General features: G+C 46.9%; 1 protein-coding gene across 2 annotated transcripts in view; it reads left to right on the top strand.

The window, feature by feature from the left end:
* The first annotated feature begins 780 nt into the window (after positions 1-780).
* LOC146185865 (ATP-binding cassette sub-family G member 1-like) overlaps positions 781-21,198 on the top strand; it is a 67,785-nt gene continuing 47,367 nt past the window's right edge. The window contains exon 1 of one of the 2 annotated variants that reach the window (XM_084606791.1): positions 781-1,266. In XM_084606791.1, coding sequence (XP_084462917.1) covers positions 1,128-1,266 — 139 coding nt within the window. In that variant the 5' untranslated portion in view covers positions 781-1,127. Of the gene's footprint in view, positions 1,267-13,406; positions 13,546-21,198 lie in introns of those variants that run through there. The other variant, XM_084606792.1, reaches the window with a different exon arrangement.

The raw sequence follows: 21,198 nt of genomic DNA, 5'->3' as shown, positions 1-21,198 counted from the left end.
TGACTGAAAGTTAACCCCGGGCGAAATTACGACAGTGCCGAATAGCCGCGCTTATCCCGAACGCGTTTCCACAGCTTCACGGCCACGGCGACGCGCGCCGCCGATCAGCGCGCGAGCCGTCGGTGCTCTCTGGCAAAGCGTCGCATTCCACCTCGCTCTGGCGTGGCCACGGCGAGCAGTGCATCGAAAGAGGAAACCGCGTACCCGCTTCCAAGGTTCGTACACACGCACGCGTCCATAGTAGCAGCGAGCGACCGCCATGCGCCGCAACAGCCGCTCAATAATCACCGGCTTCATGCTGCGCCGCTAACCTTGCGACCGCACGCGTAGCGCCGATCCACCAAGGTCGTCGCCGTTTACCTGCTGCGGACGCCCCGATAGCCTCCGGACAAGCGCCAAGAGGACGTGCCCATCCTCGCAGGCAGAACATTATGCGCGCGAGACACCATCGTGCCGCGGCGCCTCTTTTCTACTTCGTTCCTCCTCCTCACTTTCTTTCGACGCTTACAGCGTCGTCTCACTCTCTCGAAGTCGCGCACACCGGAGAGAGATGGTGATAAGCAAGTAAACCTGTTTCGTAAAAAACGCTTGACGTCACTTCATCGCCGTCCTCTCTCAGCCCCCGCCCACCGGTCCCTGATGGTGCAAAAAAGAAGAACAAAACAAAAACTGACATCGGGAGTAATCGGAAACGGACTGCAATCATGATCCTTTCTCAGCGGTAACCAGGGGGCCCTCACCTTCGCGTTCATAGCGGGCGCGCGGGCGAGTACAGACGGCCCCGCTCTCCACCGCCGGCGTCGTTCTGGTCGTGCTCTTGCGCCTCTCACTCCGAAAGATCTGTACGCTCCAAGAGGAAGCCGTACAACTCGACTTTGTCCGCGCTGCTGTCCGTCGTGTGTTGTGTGCCTTGGTCGTCGACGCCGGCGTGCCTACCAGTTCAGCATCGAACGGGAGACCGCTGGAGAACAGCAGCGCGGTCGGTGCTGCCGGCGCGCTGTCTAGTGAGGTGGCTGCGAAGAATCCGCGTTTGAAACGCTCAGTGAATAACTTGACCCCGTTGGCGCACTTTTAAGGGGCCCTTGTGAAGTTCCGCGGCGACAGCGGATTCTGAGGAAGAGCTGGCCATGGATAAAGAACCGGTGCTGCTCACCATCTCGCCCCTCGAGAACGGCAAGCTGGACGCCGTCTACGACAACAATGGGTTTGGAAAACAGCTTGCACTCCTGCCCGAGATGGGCAAGAACTTCCTGGAAGCGCCCAGGCGTAAGTTCTCCGCAAGCATGCCACATCCCTTTTTCTTCCCTTCTGAGCGTCGCGTCCCTCGCATCTACTATCGCTTTTCTGAAAAGGAAAGCGCGCGGGGAGGGGGGAGGGGCAGCACGTTACTTGAAGTTGCTTCCTTTTCAACCACCCACTCGAGCTTGACTTCCGAGGTGTGTTGGCTTCCCGCAGTCAGTTCTACTTTATTCTATTCTAAAAAATTGAATTTCTAATAGCCACCCGCTGACGAAGTTGATTTGTTAATTATTAGTGATTTCTTGAAAAAGAATTGAGTATAAAATAACAAGTTTTGCATAGACAACTTCCTTAAAATTTTCTCCAATCCACTCCGCCTCTTAATTCTGTAATGATGAAGCCGAATTACATTTATATGTAGCAAATTTTAAGCCCGTGACAGGCTTCGTACGACTACCGAAACGTTACGATGACGGTCACGTGTTTGCAGCTCTCAACATTTTGTCCATCGCTTTCGTATTGCATAACCACGCACAAAAATGACGGATCGAAAGCAATGATTATAGAAGTAAACAGTGGCCCTGGCTTCAGTCTAGAATTTCTTGGCGCTTCTTTTCAAATGTCATGCGCCTGCGATCTTGGTGGCGTGCTTTGCATCCACTATTTCTCTTCTCCCTTCCTGAAGCTGAAACCCAGGTAACATTCAAAGCGTGAGCAATATGTACGCAGCCTCATTGCCCGAGTCTTGTCACTTCCTTGTTGTGTGCTTGTGCTTTCTTAGAAAGCTCAAGGATATAGATATTTCTTCGGAAAAGCAAGAGGAATAACGTCAGATTATATTATGCACAAGATGTGTCAAGGTGCTAGAGTGAAGAATATTTCTCTGGCATTATTGAGAAAGGTTCTAAGTGTCCCGGTCATTGACTTTGTTTTTGTCATCTGTTTCCATATTTACATTTTCCAGTAAACTCCGCTTTCTTGTAATCCTAGACTCGAAGATCGTAATTTGGTGCTTGAAGAAAAAATTTTGCTCTCGCTATCTCTGTTCTTCCTTGCTGTGTATATGTGACGGGCGTTATCCTTTGTTGTTGAAAGAAGCTAACTGTAATAAACAAACCTCCGTCCCCTGTTAATTACACGAACAAATGGGCTCGCAAATAAAGTTCGCGTTTCACTAACGTTAGCAAGCATTGCGAATGGAATTGCTATCTGTTTTCAGTCTCTACGTATCCCGGGAGACGCACTTTCTAGTCGTGCAAGCAACAGCATAATGAGCTGGTAGTGAACGTGGAGCTGCACGAGACTAAAAGAAGAGTCAGTTGTCCGCCTAACTTTCCCTTGGCTCAGAAACTACGGTACAAGGAAAAGTTGCCTAAGCAGTTACCTAAGCAGAAATAACCGAAGGGGGGAAGATAAAAGTAGCTGCAAGTATGTTCGCGCACATCAACACTTCGCACAGAAGGAAAGAAACAGGCACTTCTAGACGTTACACAACACTGCTCTCAGTAAAAAAAAAAAATAAAATAAAATAAAATAATGATTCAAATCAAATAATTCGAGAAACTGAGGAGGCGGAAAGTCACGTCAGAAACCGCTCAAGCTTTTTACTTGCTGAGAAATCTTGAATCATTTTTCCTTAAATGTAAGACATTGGCCGTCTGCATCGATATCCTTGCTCTGCGTTCCTCAATTCAACTCTTTTTTTTTTTCCTTTTGAGAACGCGCATTCCTCTAACAGAGGTGGACGTAGGACAGAAAGAAAATTCTCCATGAAATTAAACTAAATAATCTGTGTTTACCCTGAACAGCAGTGCTTGGAAATATGCGTTAGAAACTAGATGTTAAAAAAAAAAAAAACAATATGTAATATGCAAAGGCTCACATAACTGTCATGTTTAGATGACGTTAAGCTGCATTGACTGCTAAAGCTAAGCTGATGGTGACTACTGCATTTAGCAACTATGCGATACAAGTAAGAATGGACGAGCTTTATCGTGAGTTCTGTTTCGTTATTTACATACAGTTGCTGTTATTCAGTTTCGTTACGCACCCCCTGATGGCTAGAAACCTGTTATGACGCCACATACAAAGGAAAAGCGTTGCGAACGCTTAAAACAAAAGGGGCGACTCGGAGAGGAGAGGCATACATAAGCGTAAAGGTAGCACATTACTGGCAAGCGTTATATGTGCTACACTATTCTTCATCGCGGAACGTTTTTCATGGATCGCTAATTGGGCCCTGCCCATACCCCAGAGAAACTGTAATACATAGCTCAAAAGCTTCATTTTTTTTTCGTTCTAGTGACACGTGTGGTCGCTCTTCTTCTTTTGCTTCCCCATCAGTTAATTACTACTGCTACAACAACACAATGACTTAGGTAGGAAAGCGCTGTGCATGTCAGAGTGTGTTTGGCTGAGGCAGAAACATCAGTCGTTGCCAGCTTTGTTTGGCGAACCGCCCGATGGTTGCCGGGGGATTCTCGACCTAATTGGCGAAACAGGCGCCTTGACCGATTGTAGCCTTCACCGCCTTGTGGTAGCGAGGTTGGAGAGAACGGGTTCGCCACGTGCCCGTCTCGGTTCGATGCCAGCGCCGCTGATGACGAGAGAAGGAGGCCCCGCGAAGAGAACGAAACCAATTCGCCTTAATTAGCCGCTGTCACGTAGGCTTTTCCGATAATTTCTAATCTGGAGGAACACAGTGTGCGTTTAGGGCGGGCGTCTGCCTTTAACGGTCGATTCTTTGCTGGTCGAAGAATGAGACAAGGGTAACCGAGCAAGTCAGCGTTTTTAGTACTTACCATGCTTATTACTCACACTGTGTTCATCAAGAGGGACGTTTATTTGACGTTTGATCGCTCCGATGACTTAGAAGCTGGACGAATCAAGCGTATACACGAAGTTGTTTCTTTTTTAAGGCTTTTGTAGTGGAATTATCAAGTGTTGATTGGGATGAAAAAGTAAAACCAGTGCAGCCGATAACAATTGGCGTTCTTATGCCATGTAGCTGCGTGTTTATGAAACAAAAAGTACATTCTTTGGTTATGAACTTGGCGGCTCGAATAATTTACGAACATTGCACACGTTGTCCATCCATTCACTCGGTGGCGCAGGGGAGAATATTTTAGATTTACTACATGGCACGTTCACTAGTTATTGTGATCACTTTTAAATACGTTACAGCTGTTTTTATCATGTTGTTCTTAATCAGAAATACTTATTCGATCACCCACGCCGTATCTTTGTTTAATCTTACATTATACAGTTTTTTCCGTTTCCTTGTGAACCGTTCGCGACATAACCCTCGGTTTATTTGATGCCGCTTTCAAAGCCGTTAAGAATAAGAGCATGGAGACGACTCTCTTCTCATTTACGCCCGTCAACACCTTAACATTGTAACTGAACGCGTGCTATTAGTGCTACACGAGAGGACTTGCAATCTAATGTTTTGTACAATGGCAACTGGCACGTTCCCCGATGCCTTCGTGTGACGCAACAGCCGATAGCTTTAATGCACCTACACTAGACGATGACAATGTCGCCAGTCCCTTTGAATCGGGTCGCTGCTACCTCAAGGTCCTGTGTGATCGTAAAGCGTGCTCATACTTCCATTCTTGCGGACACAGAATGGCGAAAAGAATCAACACCCTAGATCATATATCATTTAGCTGTTTTGATATTGTTTTCCATCATCCTCAATAAGAACACTCGTTCTCTCTCTGTGCCTTACTATGCGCGTACGTTTAGAAATATCAATTTATGCAACGAACAGCCATGAGCGAACACAATAGAAATGTTAACATTTGATTAACGCGAAAAAACATCTACAGAAACCAAAGCGAAACAGCCCTGTTCTGAACGCTTGTCCACCACCTCTTGTTTGCATACCATCCTGTTGCTGCTTGCCTCTCGCGCACGTTCTTGTTTGCGACACAGCTCGTACACTAAATACAGAGGGATCATACGTCAGTTGAGGTGATTACATTTTAGAATTAAAGCCCTACTCAATGGAAAAGTCAATCTCTTTGTATCTCGCATTATACATTGCAATGCTTCCACAGCAACGCTTCCATAGCAAAACTTTCATAGCAACACTCTCATAGCAACGCTCCCATAGTAACGCTTCCATAGCAACGCTTCCATAGCAACGCTTCCATAGCAACGCTTCCATAGCAACGCTTCCATAAGAAAGCTTCTATAACAGTGCTTCTATAGCAACGCTTCTATAGCAACGCTTCCATAGCAACGATTCCGTAGCAACGATTCCATAGCAACGATTCCATAGCAACGCTTCCATAGCGGCGTTTCCATCGCCGCAACAAGGAAGACAAAAACGTATAGATGCGGGGTGGACGATCCCGCGGTGGGGCGTGAGATGGAGTTGGCCTTAAACCAAGAATTTGTGCTCAACCCGTTTGGCTACCTGTGACACATGTGCGATAGACAGTACGTGGCGTCCCGATGCCTTCACACTCGTAAATGCAGAAACACACTCTACGATACTGCTTTCTTTCCCAGATCTCACTCGTCCATTGCTTTAACCATGCTTCAAACGTGCCTATTTTTGTTCATGCGCTTAAATTGCACCCCGAAGGGACTAAAGTAGGGGTTGAAATTTGTATATTAGAGAAACATAATCAGCCCCAGGCGCATATTTTCGATGGAGAAGGAGAAGGAAATGCCCTATGGCAAAATTACACTGGTGGTACAGCAGGATTTATGCAAACGGTCTCTGTGTTTCTTTGCGGCTGGTTTGATGCTTTAGTCAATCTTAAGTTGCAGAAAGTACCTGTTTTTTTTTTTTTTTTTTTTTTTTTTTCACCGATCGCAGTCTACGGGAATAAAACGTACCACAAAGGTAGCAAAAAAGAAGGCCGTAAACAACTCGTCCTAAACCCGAGGTGTCCTGTGTACTTCCGGAGAAAAGCAAGGCCCAGCGCGTTCCGATTCTGGCAGCACCTCAAAACAGCCAGGTGCACATTTCATCCTGCCGAATGGGTTCACATTCACTCTTCGGGAAGGCTTAACATATTCGCCACATGATTCAGGAGACAAGCACAGAGAGGCCGTGGTGCAGGACCGATGTCAGCTGCAGATCGAGACTGATTAACACACGCCGTAGTCCTGTTTCCGCCCATTTGCATTCACGCAACGTATACTTGACGTTGAAGGGATTTCCTGGGGACAGGTTTTACTTTTATTTTTTCATATATCTTTTCTCGATTTAAGACACTAAATATCTGGATACGTAACAATGTATGGCCTAAAGGAGGTATAAAAAGGAGCAGTCTACTAGAATGACGCCAATCAAGTGCATTAGGTTGCGAGTGCTCTAGTCGCATGCGCACTGTAGGCAGCAGGCACTCTGCATGCTATACACGATTTTACAAAGAGGTGCTGCCATTTTAGGAAGCTAGGCTGTTATCGTAGCACTGGAAAGTGTTGACGACTTCCCCCCTTAACAGCCCAGTCAAACCTGTTTCTCCAAGGTTCGCAGAATGGTCTATAGTTATCGAGAATACATTCCCGTGTCTCTCCCAGCGCTCTCCGTGCTGCTGACTTGCTATCTCGAGAAAATCAGTGTCAACTGCCAGTCCACATGAGACGCTCGCTCGTGCTTCGATTTTGAATCACTTCTAACGCCTCCAAAAGCGTCGCTATGCTTAGCTTAAGAAGGGCATCAAAATTCAGCATAGATGACACACTAGCAGATTGGAACTGCCACGCTTAGAAACTCTGCCGTCACAGCATCCTTCAACATAATTTTTCTCGCGCAAAACGCTGCATAATTTCTCACAAGGACACACGCGCACACAAATTTCAAAAACGATAAAGGGCAAAAAGGAATGTCTGGCTACAGGGAATAGGTATACGCAACTTCAGTTAAGCAGTGCTAAATCTCCAAGTGGAGCTGCTGAGAAAGGAGTGAGGCAAGGCTGCATACGGTCGCCCTGCCTATTTAACCTATATGCAGAGTGCATCATGAGGAAGGCCGGTCTGGACGAGTCTTCAGCTGGAGTGAAGATTGCTGGAAAACGTTTCAACAACCTTAGATATGCGGATGATACCACTTTAATGGCAGAAAGTGAAGTGGAACTCAAGAGACTTCTGATGCGCGTACAAGAAGGGAGTGAGAAGTTTGGGCTTAAACTGAACATTAAAAAGACAGAGATCATGGCGTCTTGCCCTATCAAGTCCTGGAGCATCAAGGGACAAGAAGTGGAAGCTGTGACAGATTTTCTCTTCTTGGGCTCCAAGATTACCTCGGAAGGAGACTCCAGCCATGAAATTAGGAGACGTCTGCTTCTGGGAAAGAGAGCAATGGTTAGCCTTGACCGCCTAGTAAAGAGCAGAGACATTAGTCTGCCAACCAAGATCCGTATAACTCGTGCTATGGTCTTTCCAGTTGTGATGTATGGATGCGAGAGTTGGACTGTGAAAAAGGCTGACCGCCGAAGAATTGACGCGTTTGAATTGTGGTGCTGGCGAAGACTCTTAAGAGTTCCTTGGACTGCCAGAAGATCAAATCAGTCGATATTGTCGACCATAAACCCTGACTGCTCATTGGAGGGTCAAATTATAAAGTTAAAGCTCAGCTACTTTGGTCATCTGATGAGAAGAGAGGAGTCGCTGAAGAAAGATTTGATGTTGGGAAAGGTTGAGGGTCGCCGGAGAAGGGGTAGGCAGCGAACGCGATGGTTAGAAGGCATCCTCGAGGCACTGCAGATGAAGTTATGTAATGTTAGGAAGATAGTGAGAGACCGGAAAGCGTGGCGTGACATGGTCCATAGGGTCACGAAGAGTCGGACACGACTGAACGACTGAACTGAACTGATGCCTACCTCAGCGTAGAGCAAAAACAATAGGTGCATTGCACCTGTGAATATATTACCACAAAGTTCGCTGACACATGTTCCCATTTATAGGTCATATGACCTCAGTGGTGCATACCGAGCGCTCATATTTTATCGCGTGCGTCCCTTACAGCTGGGCTTCTCATGCATGGCATCTTCACAGCCCAGCAACAGCATACAGCATGTTTCGGCAACAGCATACAGTGGCAACGCTTTTCCCGGCGTTGACAGCTGTTGCCGAGGATGAAGTTCGCCATTCGGCTTCTATTGCGAAAAAAAAATAATTAAATGTAAAGCGAGCAGTAGTTGTGACAACAGGCATAACCCAAAGACTATAACAGGTGAATATGTCTGGGGCCATAGTACTAACACAATGATGCACTTGTGGATTAAAAAGTCCTGGCAAAACAAGATAAAGGCAAAATGAACTCATCTACTTTCCTTCACGTGGTTTAGAAGCTCCCTACTGAAGAAACGCCAAACCATGGGATATTATTATCCCGCAGATAAAACAAAAATTCCGAGAGCACTGTGGAATATACACTGCAGAAATATGAAAGAATAAACGTTTCTGGTGCACACAGTGCATCACGTACGTTTGTGCTCATTATTATTAACTAAATGCACCGTCATTATCATTGCTAATGTCTTGTCATTATCACTAATTACAGCGTCATTGTAATCGCTGCTATCATCCTCACGGTAGACAAGAAAAATTATGATGCGCGTTACACTATCGCGGGCGGGGCGCAGTTGGTTAAAGCGCTCGGCTGGGAATCCAAGGCATAAAGGTACGATTCCTGATGGAGATAGGATTTGGTTTGGTTTGGTTTGTGGGGTTTAACGTCCCAAAGCAAGGAAATAGGATTTATGTAACTGCCATCCTCACGGTAGATAAGGAGAATTAAGATGCGTGCTTCACGAGCCGAGACATGAAGTTTGAGCAACTGAAGTTTTGCCTTTTTTTACTGAAGTTTTACCATGCAATAAGGGAAAAGAATCCCGGACATGGCGCACTTGGTTAAAGCGCTCGGCTGGGGATCCAAGGGATGGAGGTTCGACTCCCGGTGGAGACAGGATTTATTAATTCATTTTTAAATATCTTCCTCGCGGTAGACAGGGAGAATTATGATGTGAGTTTCACGATCCCGGGCACCATTGCTGATGGAGTCACCAGGTGATGACGTCACATTCTCGCGGTATCCCGGGAATCTCGTGAAGAAGTAGGACTCTTCTCGTCGCCGGACGGACAGGGTCATTGCCGCGAGTAGGAGCCATTAAAGGTTTTCGCCTTAAAACTCGCAGAGCTGCCGCAGGTTATTAAGGCGGCCGATACAAAACACTTATGTGAAAAATTCTGCTGGGCCAATTCCTGCTTCGTTCCTTTAGGCAGCGCTAATCGTGAAGTAAGAAATAATGCAGAGATTTGATCATGTTCAAAAAGACGGACGTAGCACAAATGAAGTCAAGGGGAAATTAGGCATAACCAGAAATAGTATGTACGCGCAAATAGACAACAGAGCAATGTTTTACCAGTACGAACAAGATAAGTATATGTTATTACCTAAATAACCAGGAGTGTAACGACGGAGCAAGGTGTGCAGATAAATTATAGAACCTGTTGGTAATGAAATATGAGGGTAAATAAAAGAATTACAAGCAATTCAGAGAGGAAAGGGAGCTGATCGGCAACAGAAGATCTGTTTGAAGATAATGGTGATGTTGTGTTATAATGGGACGCGATAAATTACGACCGCAAGCGTACCGGAATCTCAAATGAGCGTAAGATTGTATTATTCTATAATAACGGCGAATGAAGGCCTTAAAAAAATTACGGGGAACCAGCGTACTGTCTTTTGCCTACAAGATGTCTACTCAGGTATTCACTAGCAGAGTAAGGAAAAAAAGAATCTTCAACCAAAAGACCAGGATGGCCTTCGAAAAACGCTACTCGGAAATAGACCAGATTCACGATACCATTCAGGTTATAATGTAATGTACAAAATATAACCAACCCCATAATGCGTTCACTATAAATTACGGGAAATTCATTCGACGTAGTGAAAAAAAAAAAAAAAAAACTCAGAAGCCATGCAAACATTGCAGCACCAGATTGTAGAAGACGCATATGTAAGAATACCAAAAAGTATCTATCAGCTGCACAGACACTATAACCCTCCATAAGGAAAGCAATAAAACCTCAATGAGAATGGGTATCAGGACGGTAGGCATGATCTATCGTTTATTATTCACCAAGTGCTTGCAGGACGTATACAAGAACTGGGCTAAGAAAAGGTCTAAATAAGTGTTAGAGGAAAATACCATCGTAACCTGTAATTCGCTGATGATATTGTCCTGCTAAGTAGCTGAGGTGGCTTACAAAGCTTGATCAACGTCCTACAGGCCTATACAGGGAAAACAGAAAGATGGCCGGGTCTAAACAATAATATACAGCAGCCTCGGAAGTGATCAACTGGCTAGGATAGGTAGCAAAGCGTTAAATAAGGGAACATGCCTACATTTAACGCAGGTTCGTACCACGGCAGTAAAATGACGGGGAAAATAGGATGGAGAGCATTTGCCAGGTACTTTGAGATCATGAATTACAGTTCACTGGTATCCCCGAAGAGGAAAGTATACAACTTTTTATCTTCTATTCTTTAGTATATAGCATTATCTTACCTGTTACTGACCTGTGGCGCACAACTATTGAAGCCAATGGAACTGATGACAACGCGGGAAGCTATAAAAAGAAAAGTTATAGGACGGACCAACATAGAGAGAGAGAGAGAGAGAGAGAGAGAGAGAGAGAGAGAGAGAGAGAGAGAGAGAGAGAGAGAGAGAGAGAGAGAGAGAGAGAGAGAGAGAGAGAGCAAGCGGAGTGAATCAGGCAAGGCATGTGAGTTACCGACATTCTAGTTGAAATCAATAGGGAGAAATTGGCAGGGGCAGGGTATGTGAAGTGGAAGCAAGATAGTCAATCGTCCCTGAGGTTGGTATAGTGGATTGATGGCGAACGTAGCAGGGGGTGGCAGAAAGTTAGGTGGGTGGATGAGATAACGAAATTTGCGAGGATTATTATGCGGCTGCAGCTGAAACAGTATCGGGTTATTTGAGGGGATATGGCGGAGGTAATCAGCCTACATTCGGTGTAACAAGGCTGATGCTGCTTATGCTGAAAGCCTGTCTTTGTGAGCGCATTGATGTCTTACGATCATTGTGTTCACTTGGTCTCGACACTCATCTAACACTTGTTATTATTTAAGCATTCTAATTTTCGTTCAGAGAATGAAAACAAACTATTGATCCAAACAAAACATGGAAACAATAAAATTCACCCAATTTCTCGGGGTGCTTTTTTTAACTCTCTTTTTAAGCGCATTTAGAAGGTGTCTCAGTCCAGAGTCACTGAGATTCTGATACTACATTCGGACTCGATACGATTTACGAAGCCTAGGCACACATTCACGGTCACAAGCTGGTTGGCAAATTGGGAGTTTAGCTACTTCAGTAGCGAATAACTAACATCACAGATTAACAAAGTATTTGCCTGTATTCCGCAGCCGCGGCTAACATTTGTTGATGCACAGCCGGGAGAAGCTACTGAAATTAAAACCTCGGCCTGTATTCCGCGATAGTTGATCCGTTAAATTAAATTGGTTAAATTGGTTCACAGGAAGGGTAAGGCGCAGTAACTGTCACACTTGCTCTGTGGACACCCGAACCGCGCCGTAAGGGGAGGGAGGAAGGTGGGAATGAAAGTGGAAAGAGAGAAAGAGGAGCCGTAGTGGAGGGCTACGGAGTAATTTCGACCACCTGGGGATCTTTAACGTGCGCTGACGTCGCACAGCACACGGACGCCTCTTCGTTTCACCTCCATCGAAACTTGATCCGTACGCTACGTTTTATTCCTAGCCTTATCAATTGTGTTTACATTTTATTTCTACTAAGGTCCAAATTCAAGGATATGACAGCTTCATCATATTCTACGCAGAAGTTTCCATGCTACAAAACCTATGCTGCTTTTAGGTCGTCAAACCAAAGATAAAATGTTGTTTATGGTTGAAGGTTCCGAGACAGGCTACCCGACCAATTATCACTATGTGTATGTGTATCTGAGCAGTTAGTGTTCGAAAAGCGTCGCGCTCATTCCTACGAATAATAGTTTTTCGACACACAACCTATTCTTGCTATATCACTTCCTTTTTCTTTTCCTAACTCTACTGACAAGTCTTCAAGAACTCCGTAGCTTTCTCATAATCGGTGTAGTAGTTCTCTTATTAGAACAGTGAAAAGATCTATATGAGTCCCAATAACCTCATACAAATTCTCATACTAAACTCATACTAAACTCGTACAAATCTCATATCATATCATACAAATCTCACTCAACGTATGAGAAATATATGGCATTGTATGACTTTTGTATGAGTTTAGTATGAGAACTTTCTATGAGGTTATTGTGACTCATATGGCTTTTTTCACTAGTGATATGTCTGCACCCTTTGTGTTATCCAACCAGAAAACCAGAGCATGGAATGAGCTTCTATGGCAGATCACCCGACAAATCGTTAGTACATATACATCAACCCGTATCAGTGTCGTTAGAGCTTGGAGGGTGTCGAGCTCATTCCCACCGACGTATTGGGAGCGAACCTCGCGCTTCTCGGCGTGAAACGGGCCAGGGTGTTCGTGTTTCAAGGACTGAACGAAAAACGTTCGGCTGTACGCAACAGGCTTCGACCACTGAGCACCGCGACTCTGTATTCGAAGCGGCGACTTTGGTGTCGCTAGAGCGTACGTATAATCTAGGTGCTGATAATCTGCTAGACCGATTGATCGCTCGGCTGCTCCGCCGCGGGCAGCGTCCTTCAGTCGCGGTCGCTGACGCGCCTGCTTGATTCCTCGAAAGATATATCGCCGTTCACCGGGCATTCCGCGAGACGTGCGTATGGTGGTGCGTGTGCGTGAGAGGTGTAACGCTGTCAACCGGTGCATCCCCTGAGAGGCTTACGGCACTCTTTGCTATTCTGCGTGCGTCCGCTAATGCAGAGAATTTCGATGCGTTATCCCCCCTCATACCTTTCGTTTGTTATTTATATATGTTTTATTAACTTGCACATGAGTGCCTGTAATTCGTTTGATATGCTCTCTTAATGAGGATATTGCTTCGCGTATATATAAGGTTACGAAGAGACGCAAGTTCGCGGGTGGCGGAGTTCTACAACACTCTTGAGATTGGGCAAGAATATATAGATTTTGCTATTTCGATGCCCAGCGAAATGGGGGAAACCTTAATTCAATAGGAAAATCTGGGAAGTACATCCAGCTTGGAGAAATACGTCCGAAGCACCGTACCAAAGCGAGAAGGGTCATGGGATTCTCCTCGATACGGTTCAACGAGCCCGTTGCACCCGCGGAACGGCCGATGACTCCAGTGCGGAGAAAAAAGGTGGGCTTACTCCAGGTGATAAACATGTGTATGTATTCACCTTCGCCAGCTGGATGCAAGACTCGCGGAAAGTATCAGCTGTAGCTAATAGAAGTCGCGAGATGCTGCTCGTTTTCTTCGAACGCCGCGCAATGTAGTTTGGGACGCAGACATTTTCAGTGTTGACAACCGTCCGTTTAGTCCGGCAGTTTTCGAACTGTACTGGCCTCGGGCAGGAGCATTGTACAAGAGGCTGGGCTTGCTATAAGCCCTTCAATTCTGGTTGTTTTTTCCATAATCCGGTCCTCGGTAGGGTGGCTTAGGCCTGCTGAGGTGCAGTAACGTTCGGGCGCTGTCGTGACGCTGGGGCTACGTCGACCCGGCCTTCACTTGGTAGCGTGCAGAGACTCGGGGTTGAAGTAGGATTGAATCTTCGAAGTTGGTGAAATATGTACAAGCAGGTTTAATGGCACTTTGAGAAACTTATTTACAAGATTATTTACACGAAAAAGAAGGGTACATCAGCAAAATGGCAAGCGTTAAGAGTTCATAGCGAGAAGCGACTGGATGAGCCGTTTACCCAGGGCCCAGAGCGACATTTCGTGCTCTGCAGCGTCCTTAAAACCCCCTATGTCCAGCCCCTCTCTGAAGATGCTGACCAACCAAATCCAGGGCACGCCCCTCAGGTATCGGCATCCAATCGAACACATCACTGCACTGATGGTCTGAAGCACTGACTGGTCCGGCATTCATTCGTTGGGCGTGATCACTTGTTGGCGGGAAAAGCTTGGGAACGGCGAGGAGAGGAGGTACATTTCTATTCTTCAGCAAAGAAACCACAGGCTGGTTCTGACAAGGGGTTTTACTTCTCAGAAACCCGAGTGCACGTGGCGCCGCATCCGCTCCCAGCATTGTCCGTTTTCGACAATTGCAAATCTTTCCTGCATTCCTGGGAAATCACTTAATGGCTGTATGCGTCATGCTCCTTTCTTGTCCTGCACGTCAGCGGACATGTCACTCTGTCGTCTCCTTTGAAAAGTAGACATTCCTCACTGGACGATAGCCCTTCTCGACTGGAAGGGTGAACAAAAGAAAGCACTTCCTGCTATTTCCCGCAGGGGGACGTTTCTTTGTGTTTTTCCAGACGTTCTCTTGACAGGGTCAATTTGGCATTTGCAGGTTGTCCACAAAGCAAAACAGGCTTACAAAACAGGATTCCTGGAAACAGGCTCACTTAGAGCCATTGGACCATCACCACATATTCACAATACTTTTCCATGCCCACAGGCGAACAATAGAGCGCGCAAATGCGGATGCACGGTCGTAACAGCCTCCTCCCCCGCCAGAAGAGACTCGGAGGGCAGCAGCCGCAGCTGCTGCATGAAGAGACGACTTAATGGCCTGCACGTGAACGCTTGAAGCTCGCTGTTGCTTGTCGCGTTGTCTTGATTGTTGTAGGCCAAATTGCTCGAGCTGTCTGAAACTCAACCACATGTCCAAACAAGCACTCGGCTCCCGTCTGAAGAGACCAGGTTAAAAGAAAACTGCCATTGTTGTTCGAGAAAAGCCCACTCTCAAGACGTTCAGGACCCACGTATGCCTCGAAAACCAAACGTGCTGCTTTACATAGTCACATATATTCAAGCGCACGAAAAAAAAAAAAAAAAAAAAAAAAAAACCTGATTATCAATTTGGATACATGGTGAGGAACATCTCGGACCGCTTAGAAAGAGCGGCTAAGCGCGTCCGCATTCCCATTTAACTTCCCCTTTTTGTATCTTATTTCAAAATTGTACTGCTGTAAAATCAAGCTCCACCTAAGAAGGCGACTGTTCTTCGATGTCGCAGTTTGCAGCCAAGCCAGGGGACAATGGTCCGTCTCTACGGTGAATTTGGCCCCTCCAAGATAGCACTTCAATTTTTGAATGGCCCATACAATGCAAGCGCACTCTTTCTCTGACGCGCAATAAGCCCTCTCTCTAGAACTCAGTTTTCTGCTCAAGTAGAGCACGGGGTGCTCATTACCGTCGTCATCTCTCTGGCAGAGAACAGCACCTAGCCCTCGATCACTGGCATCACACTGGACCGTGAATTCTCGGTCATAGTCTGGAGCTCGCAATACCGGACGGCTAATCAGCACAGCCTTCAGGTTTACGAAGGAGGCTTCCTTTTGTTCGTCCCAGACTACATTTGTCGGTTCTGTCTTGCGGAGAGCGTCGGTCAGAGGGCTAGCCAAAGCTGAATAGTTAGGGATGTAGTGATTGTAGTACCCAGTCAGACCTAGGAATGCTCGAATTTCCGTCTTCGTGCTCGGCCGCGGATAGTCTGCTACCGCAGAAATCTTAATCTCGCTGGGTTTCCTGAAACCCTGACCTACATGGTGACCCAAGTAGTCCACGGTCGCCCTTGCCAGGCAACATTTCTCGGCCTTTACGGTTAGTCCAGCTTGACGCAAAAGGCTCAGTACAGCTCTTAGATGTACCATATGGTCCGCCCATGAGTCGGAAAAAACCGCAATGTCGTCTAAATAAGGCACCGCGAATGTTTCACACCCCTTTAAAACCCTATCCATGAGTCGGGAAAAACAAAATGGAGCATTTTTGAGCCCGAAACTCATCATTGTTGGCTGGTAGCTGCCCGTCGGAGTGACGAAAGCCGCGTATCTGCTGGCGCGTTCAGTGAGCGGTACTTGCCAGTATCCTCGAGTAAGGTCCAGCGTAGTCACATATGCCGCTCTACTGACCTGTTCTACTCTCTCCTCAATATTCGGAATAGGATACACTTGATCCCTGGTGAGAGAATTTAGCTTTCGGTAGTCTACCACAGGCCTAGGGTCTTTACCTGGAGCTTCTACTAAGATCATAGGCGAAGCATAATCGCTTTCCGAGGGTTTTATTACTCCCAATTCCAGCATGCGAGTTACTTCCCTATCCAGAATTTCTCTTTGCCTTGGAGAGAATCGGTAGCACCTTGATCGCACTGGCACGTCTGAAGTCAGCTCAATATCGTGCTCAGTCAAATCAGTCCTGCCTGGCCTGTCCACGAAGCAGGACTCAAACTCTGTTATTATTTCGCCCAGATCGGACAGCTGGGATTTCTTTAGTTCTCCTCTCTGCTCCGTCTTTTTGAGAAGCTCCTGAGCGTTGCTTCCTTTTCCGCTGAGGCAAATCAAGTTGTCCCCCATCTCCTCGGGAAGGTTTAAAGTTAGATTTACCACGGCTTCCCTCTGCACATAAGGCTTCATAAGATTGCAATGATAAATGCGCACTTCTTTACGCCTACCGGGAATTTTCACTGCGTAGTTAGTGTTAGAAAGCTTTGCAACGACTTCAGCCGGTCCTTCCCACTGTACTTCGAGCTTATTCTGCCTTGAACTTCTCAGCAACATCACCTGGTCCCCGATACAAAACGTCCTTTGACGGGCTGTCTTATCATAGTACACCTTGGAACGAGCCTGGGCTGACTTCATGCTGGCCTCAACGAGTTCCTTAGTGTTATGTAAGCGATTCAAGAGGTTCAGAATGAATTCTACTACTGTTGGGTCTTCTCCGCGCCCCTCCCAGGCTTCGCGCACCATTCGCAAAGGTGAGCGCAGTGACCTTCCGTACACCAACTCGGCTGGGCTAAATCCAGTGGATTCGTGCGGCACTGACCGCAAAGCGAAAAGCGCTGCAGGCAGGCAGGTATCCCATTCGCGCTTGTTTTCATAGCACAGTCCCCTCAGGACTCGTTTGAGAACAGAGTGCCATCTTTCTACGCTGTTGCTCTGCGGATGATGGATCGAGCTATGCACTACCTTAATGCCGCATCGCTCGAGAAATGAGGTGGTGAGCACACTCGTGAAAACGCTACCCTGATCACTTTGGACCTCGGAAGGGAATCCAACTCGTGCAAACACTGACAGCAGCGAATCCACTACACTCTTGGACGTCACCTCGCGCAGCGGAACAGCCTCTGGAAACTTTGTGGCTGGGCATAACATAGTGAGGATATAACGGTACCCTGACTCTGTCACAGGAAGTGGCCCAACTACATCTATTACTAACCGGTGAAACGGCTCGGTAATGATTGGTACTAACACCATCGGAGCTTTCCACTTATCTTGCGCCTTTCCAACCCGCTGGCACGTGTCGCATGATCGTACAAAATTTTCCGTGTCCTTAAAACATCCAGGCCAATAGTATTCTTGCAACAGCCTCTGCTTTGTTTTCTTTATTCCAAGGTGACATGACCACGAGCTGCCATGGGAAAGTCGCAGTAAGTCTCCGCGGTACTTTTGGGGAACGACTAATTGGTCCCGCTCTACTCCGCGCTTATCCTTGAATAAGCGATACAGCACTCCCTTTCTCATCTTGAAAGAAATATTGTTTGCTGTCTTAGTGGCGCGGTGGCGCTCCCTTATCTCCTGTATCTTGGGATCATTGGCTTGCTCTATAGCTAAGTCCTCTCGGGTTCCACTTAAAAGTCTCGTGAGATTACTAGACACTGGCGGCAAGAGATTACTCTCAAGAACGTCCTCATTCCGCGTCTCATCAAGCTCACTTTCAAGTTGACATATCTGAGATGCCTCGCTCTCAAAGTTTTCTGACCTGCTATCTTCCGCATTTACCACTGTTTTAACTGCCGTTTCCTCCGCTGTGGATTTTTCTGGAATGAGCAGTGTAGCTAGTTCTCGCGCCTTTGAACGTGTTAAGGCTTGCACAACTCTGTCTCCGAAAAGGATGCCCCTCTTTCGCAGTAGCATGTCCGATTTGTTGGAGAACAAATACGGATAGCACTTAGGAAGCTTTCCTGAAACGGCAGCCTCGGTTGTTAATTCGCCGAAAGGGCCCTCGATGACCACGTTCGCGATCGGCAAGCACACACTCTGTTCCTCAACTACCTGTCGGATCCATGCACACTGTCCTGTATAGTCGGAAGGCGACACATACGCCGGATGGACAACATCCATCGTTGCGGCCGAATCGCGCAGTACCTTGCAAGGCTTCCCGTTGACTACTAGGTCATGCAGGTAGGGTTCTAAAAGCTGCATATTTTCATCGCAGTCCCTGACATACGAGAAAGCAATCTTTTCTTTCCGGCAGTTGACGGCAATGTGACCCTGCTCATTACACCTAAAGCATGTGAGCGGCTTCCTAGCCTCAAGCTTATTCTTTGTGTTCTGCACGTTGGTCACTTCCCCACTTTTCTCACTGCCGTCCTTTCTAGGGAATTTGCCTGAAGAAACCTTCATTTCTTCGTTTCCAACTCTAGCAAAGTGCCTTTCCTGACGGTTTTTCACACTGAACTTGGGATTGCGGGGCCTATCCACTGCTGGGTTGCTGAATTGTCGGCGCGAAGCATACTCCTCAATAAGTTCGGCAGCTTCAGTTGCCGACTTAATTTCGCCTCGGTCCTGTAACCAATTTCTTTCTTTTTCTGGGAGGCAGTTATAAAACTGCTCCAAAAGAATTCGCTCGACTACAGCGTCCCTATCACTGTAGGAATCTGTGCTCTTTAGCCACTCGCCCAAATTTACTCTTAAATTGTACAGGAATTCAGGGTAACTCTCGTCCCTGGACTTAGTAGCGTTCCGAAAACGTTGTCTGAACGCCTCGGCGCTAAGCCTATACTTTCTCAGAAGGCAAGTTTTGACCTTCTCGTAGTTGTCCGCGTCCTCCTTGCTCAGCCGCGCGACAACCTCCGCTGCCTCGCAGGGCAGAACCGTCAATAATCTCTGAGACCAAGTGTCTCGCTGGAAGGACAGTTTTTCGCAGGTTCGCTCAAAGTTAGCCAGATACAGACCGATATCCCCTGATATCACATATGGCTGCATGTACTTTGACATCTTGAAATCTGCCTCCTTGTTGAGAAGAGGTACCGCTAGCTGGGGACAATTGCCCGACCTCTTGCTCAACTCTAGTTCTAATTTCCGGAGCTCAATTTCTTGGTCCAGCTTTTTTGCTTCTCTTTCACGCTTCTTTTCCTCTTTTTCCCACTCACGTTCGCGCTCCCTTTCCTCTTTTTCCCTCTCAAGTTCACGCTCACGCCTCTTTTCCTCTTTTTACCGCTCTTTCTGCTGTCTGAGCTGCTCCTTTTTTTGACCGATGAGGTTCCATGCTTCACTGAGCTCCTCATCATCGGTTCCCAGATCAGTGATTGCCTTTATAATCAAGGGTTTTCGTGCCAAACCACTTGTATCAATTCCCAATTCCTCACACAATTGCAACAGTTCCGGTTTCTGCAGCTTTTGTAGGTCCATGATCGCTCCGAGTGTCGGCTACTTCCAAAACAACAGTGCAAACTACCAAACCTAAAGGCGTTTCAACACTTTTTTTACCAGTTCTAAAATCTAACCCTGTTCTAGAACCTGGTCCACATCAGAAGAAAAGCCAAGCACTCACCCACACATGCGATCGATGTTCCGAGCTGCTCTCTTGTTGGCCGATTGTTGCGCCTGCTTGTTGCTTGAGATGCCACCTCCGATCACCAGATGTTGTGGCTTGTAGATTCTGATCCACCTCGAATCACCAGATGTTGTAGCTTGTAGATCCAGATCCCACCTCCAGTCATCAGATGTTGTGGCTTGTAGATTCAGATCCACCTCCAATCACCAGATGTTGTGGCTTGTAGATTCAGATCCCAACGCTGGTCACCAGTTGTCGTGACGCTGGGGCTACGTCGACCCGGCCTTCACTTGGTAGCGTGCAGAGACTCGGGGTTGAAGTAGGATTGAATCTTCGAAGTTGGTGAAATATGTACAAGCAGGTTTAATGGCACTTTGAGAAACTTATTTACAAGATTATTTACACGAAAAAGAAGGGTACATCAGCAAAATGGCAAGCGTTAAGAGTTCATAGCGAGAAGCGACTGGATGAGCCGTTTACCCAGGGCCCAGAGCGACATTTCGTGCTCTGCAGCGTCCTTAAAACCCCCTATGTCCAGCCCCTCTCTGAAGATGCTGACCAACCAAATCCAGGGCACGCCCCTCAGGTATCGGCATCCAATCGAACACATCACTGCACTGATGGTCTGAAGCACTGACTGGTCCGGCATTCATTCGTTGGGCGTGATCACTTGTTGGCGGGAAAAGCTTGGGAACGGCGAGGAGAGGAGGTACATTTCTATTCTTCAGCAAAGAAACCACAGGCTGGTTCTGACAAGGGGTTTTACTTCTCAGAAACCCGAGTGCACGTGGCGCCGCATCCGCTCCCAGCATTGTCCGTTTTCGACAATTGCAAATCTTTCCTGCATTCCTGGGAAATCACTTAATGGCTGTATGCGTCATGCTCCTTTCTTGTCCTGCACGTCAGCGGACATGTCACTCTGTCGTCTCCTTTGAAAAGTAGACATTCCTCACTGGACGATAGCCCTTCTCGACTGGAAGGGTGAACAAAAGAAAGCACTTCCTGCTATTTCCCGCAGGGGGACGTTTCTTTGTGTTTTTCCAGACGTTCTCTTGACAGGGTCAATTTGGCATTTGCAGGTTGTCCACAAAGCAAAACAGGCTTACAAAACAGGATTCCTGGAAACAGGCTCACTTAGAGCCATTGGACCATCACCACATATTCACAATACTTTTCCATGCCCACAGGCGAACAATAGAGCGCGCAAATGCGGATGCACGGTCGTAACAGCGCTGAGCACGTGTCCCAGCCGCATTGACAGCATTTCGATTGACGTGTAGTTCTAAAA

Source organism: Amblyomma maculatum, chromosome 6 (genome assembly GCF_055883805.1).
Source record: "Amblyomma maculatum isolate TAMU_Amacu chromosome 6, ASM5588380v1, whole genome shotgun sequence".
Classification (NCBI taxonomy): domain Eukaryota; kingdom Metazoa; phylum Arthropoda; class Arachnida; order Ixodida; family Ixodidae; genus Amblyomma; species Amblyomma maculatum.
Note: the sequence above shows the minus strand (reverse complement) of the source record. Positions and strands in the feature narration are given on the sequence as shown.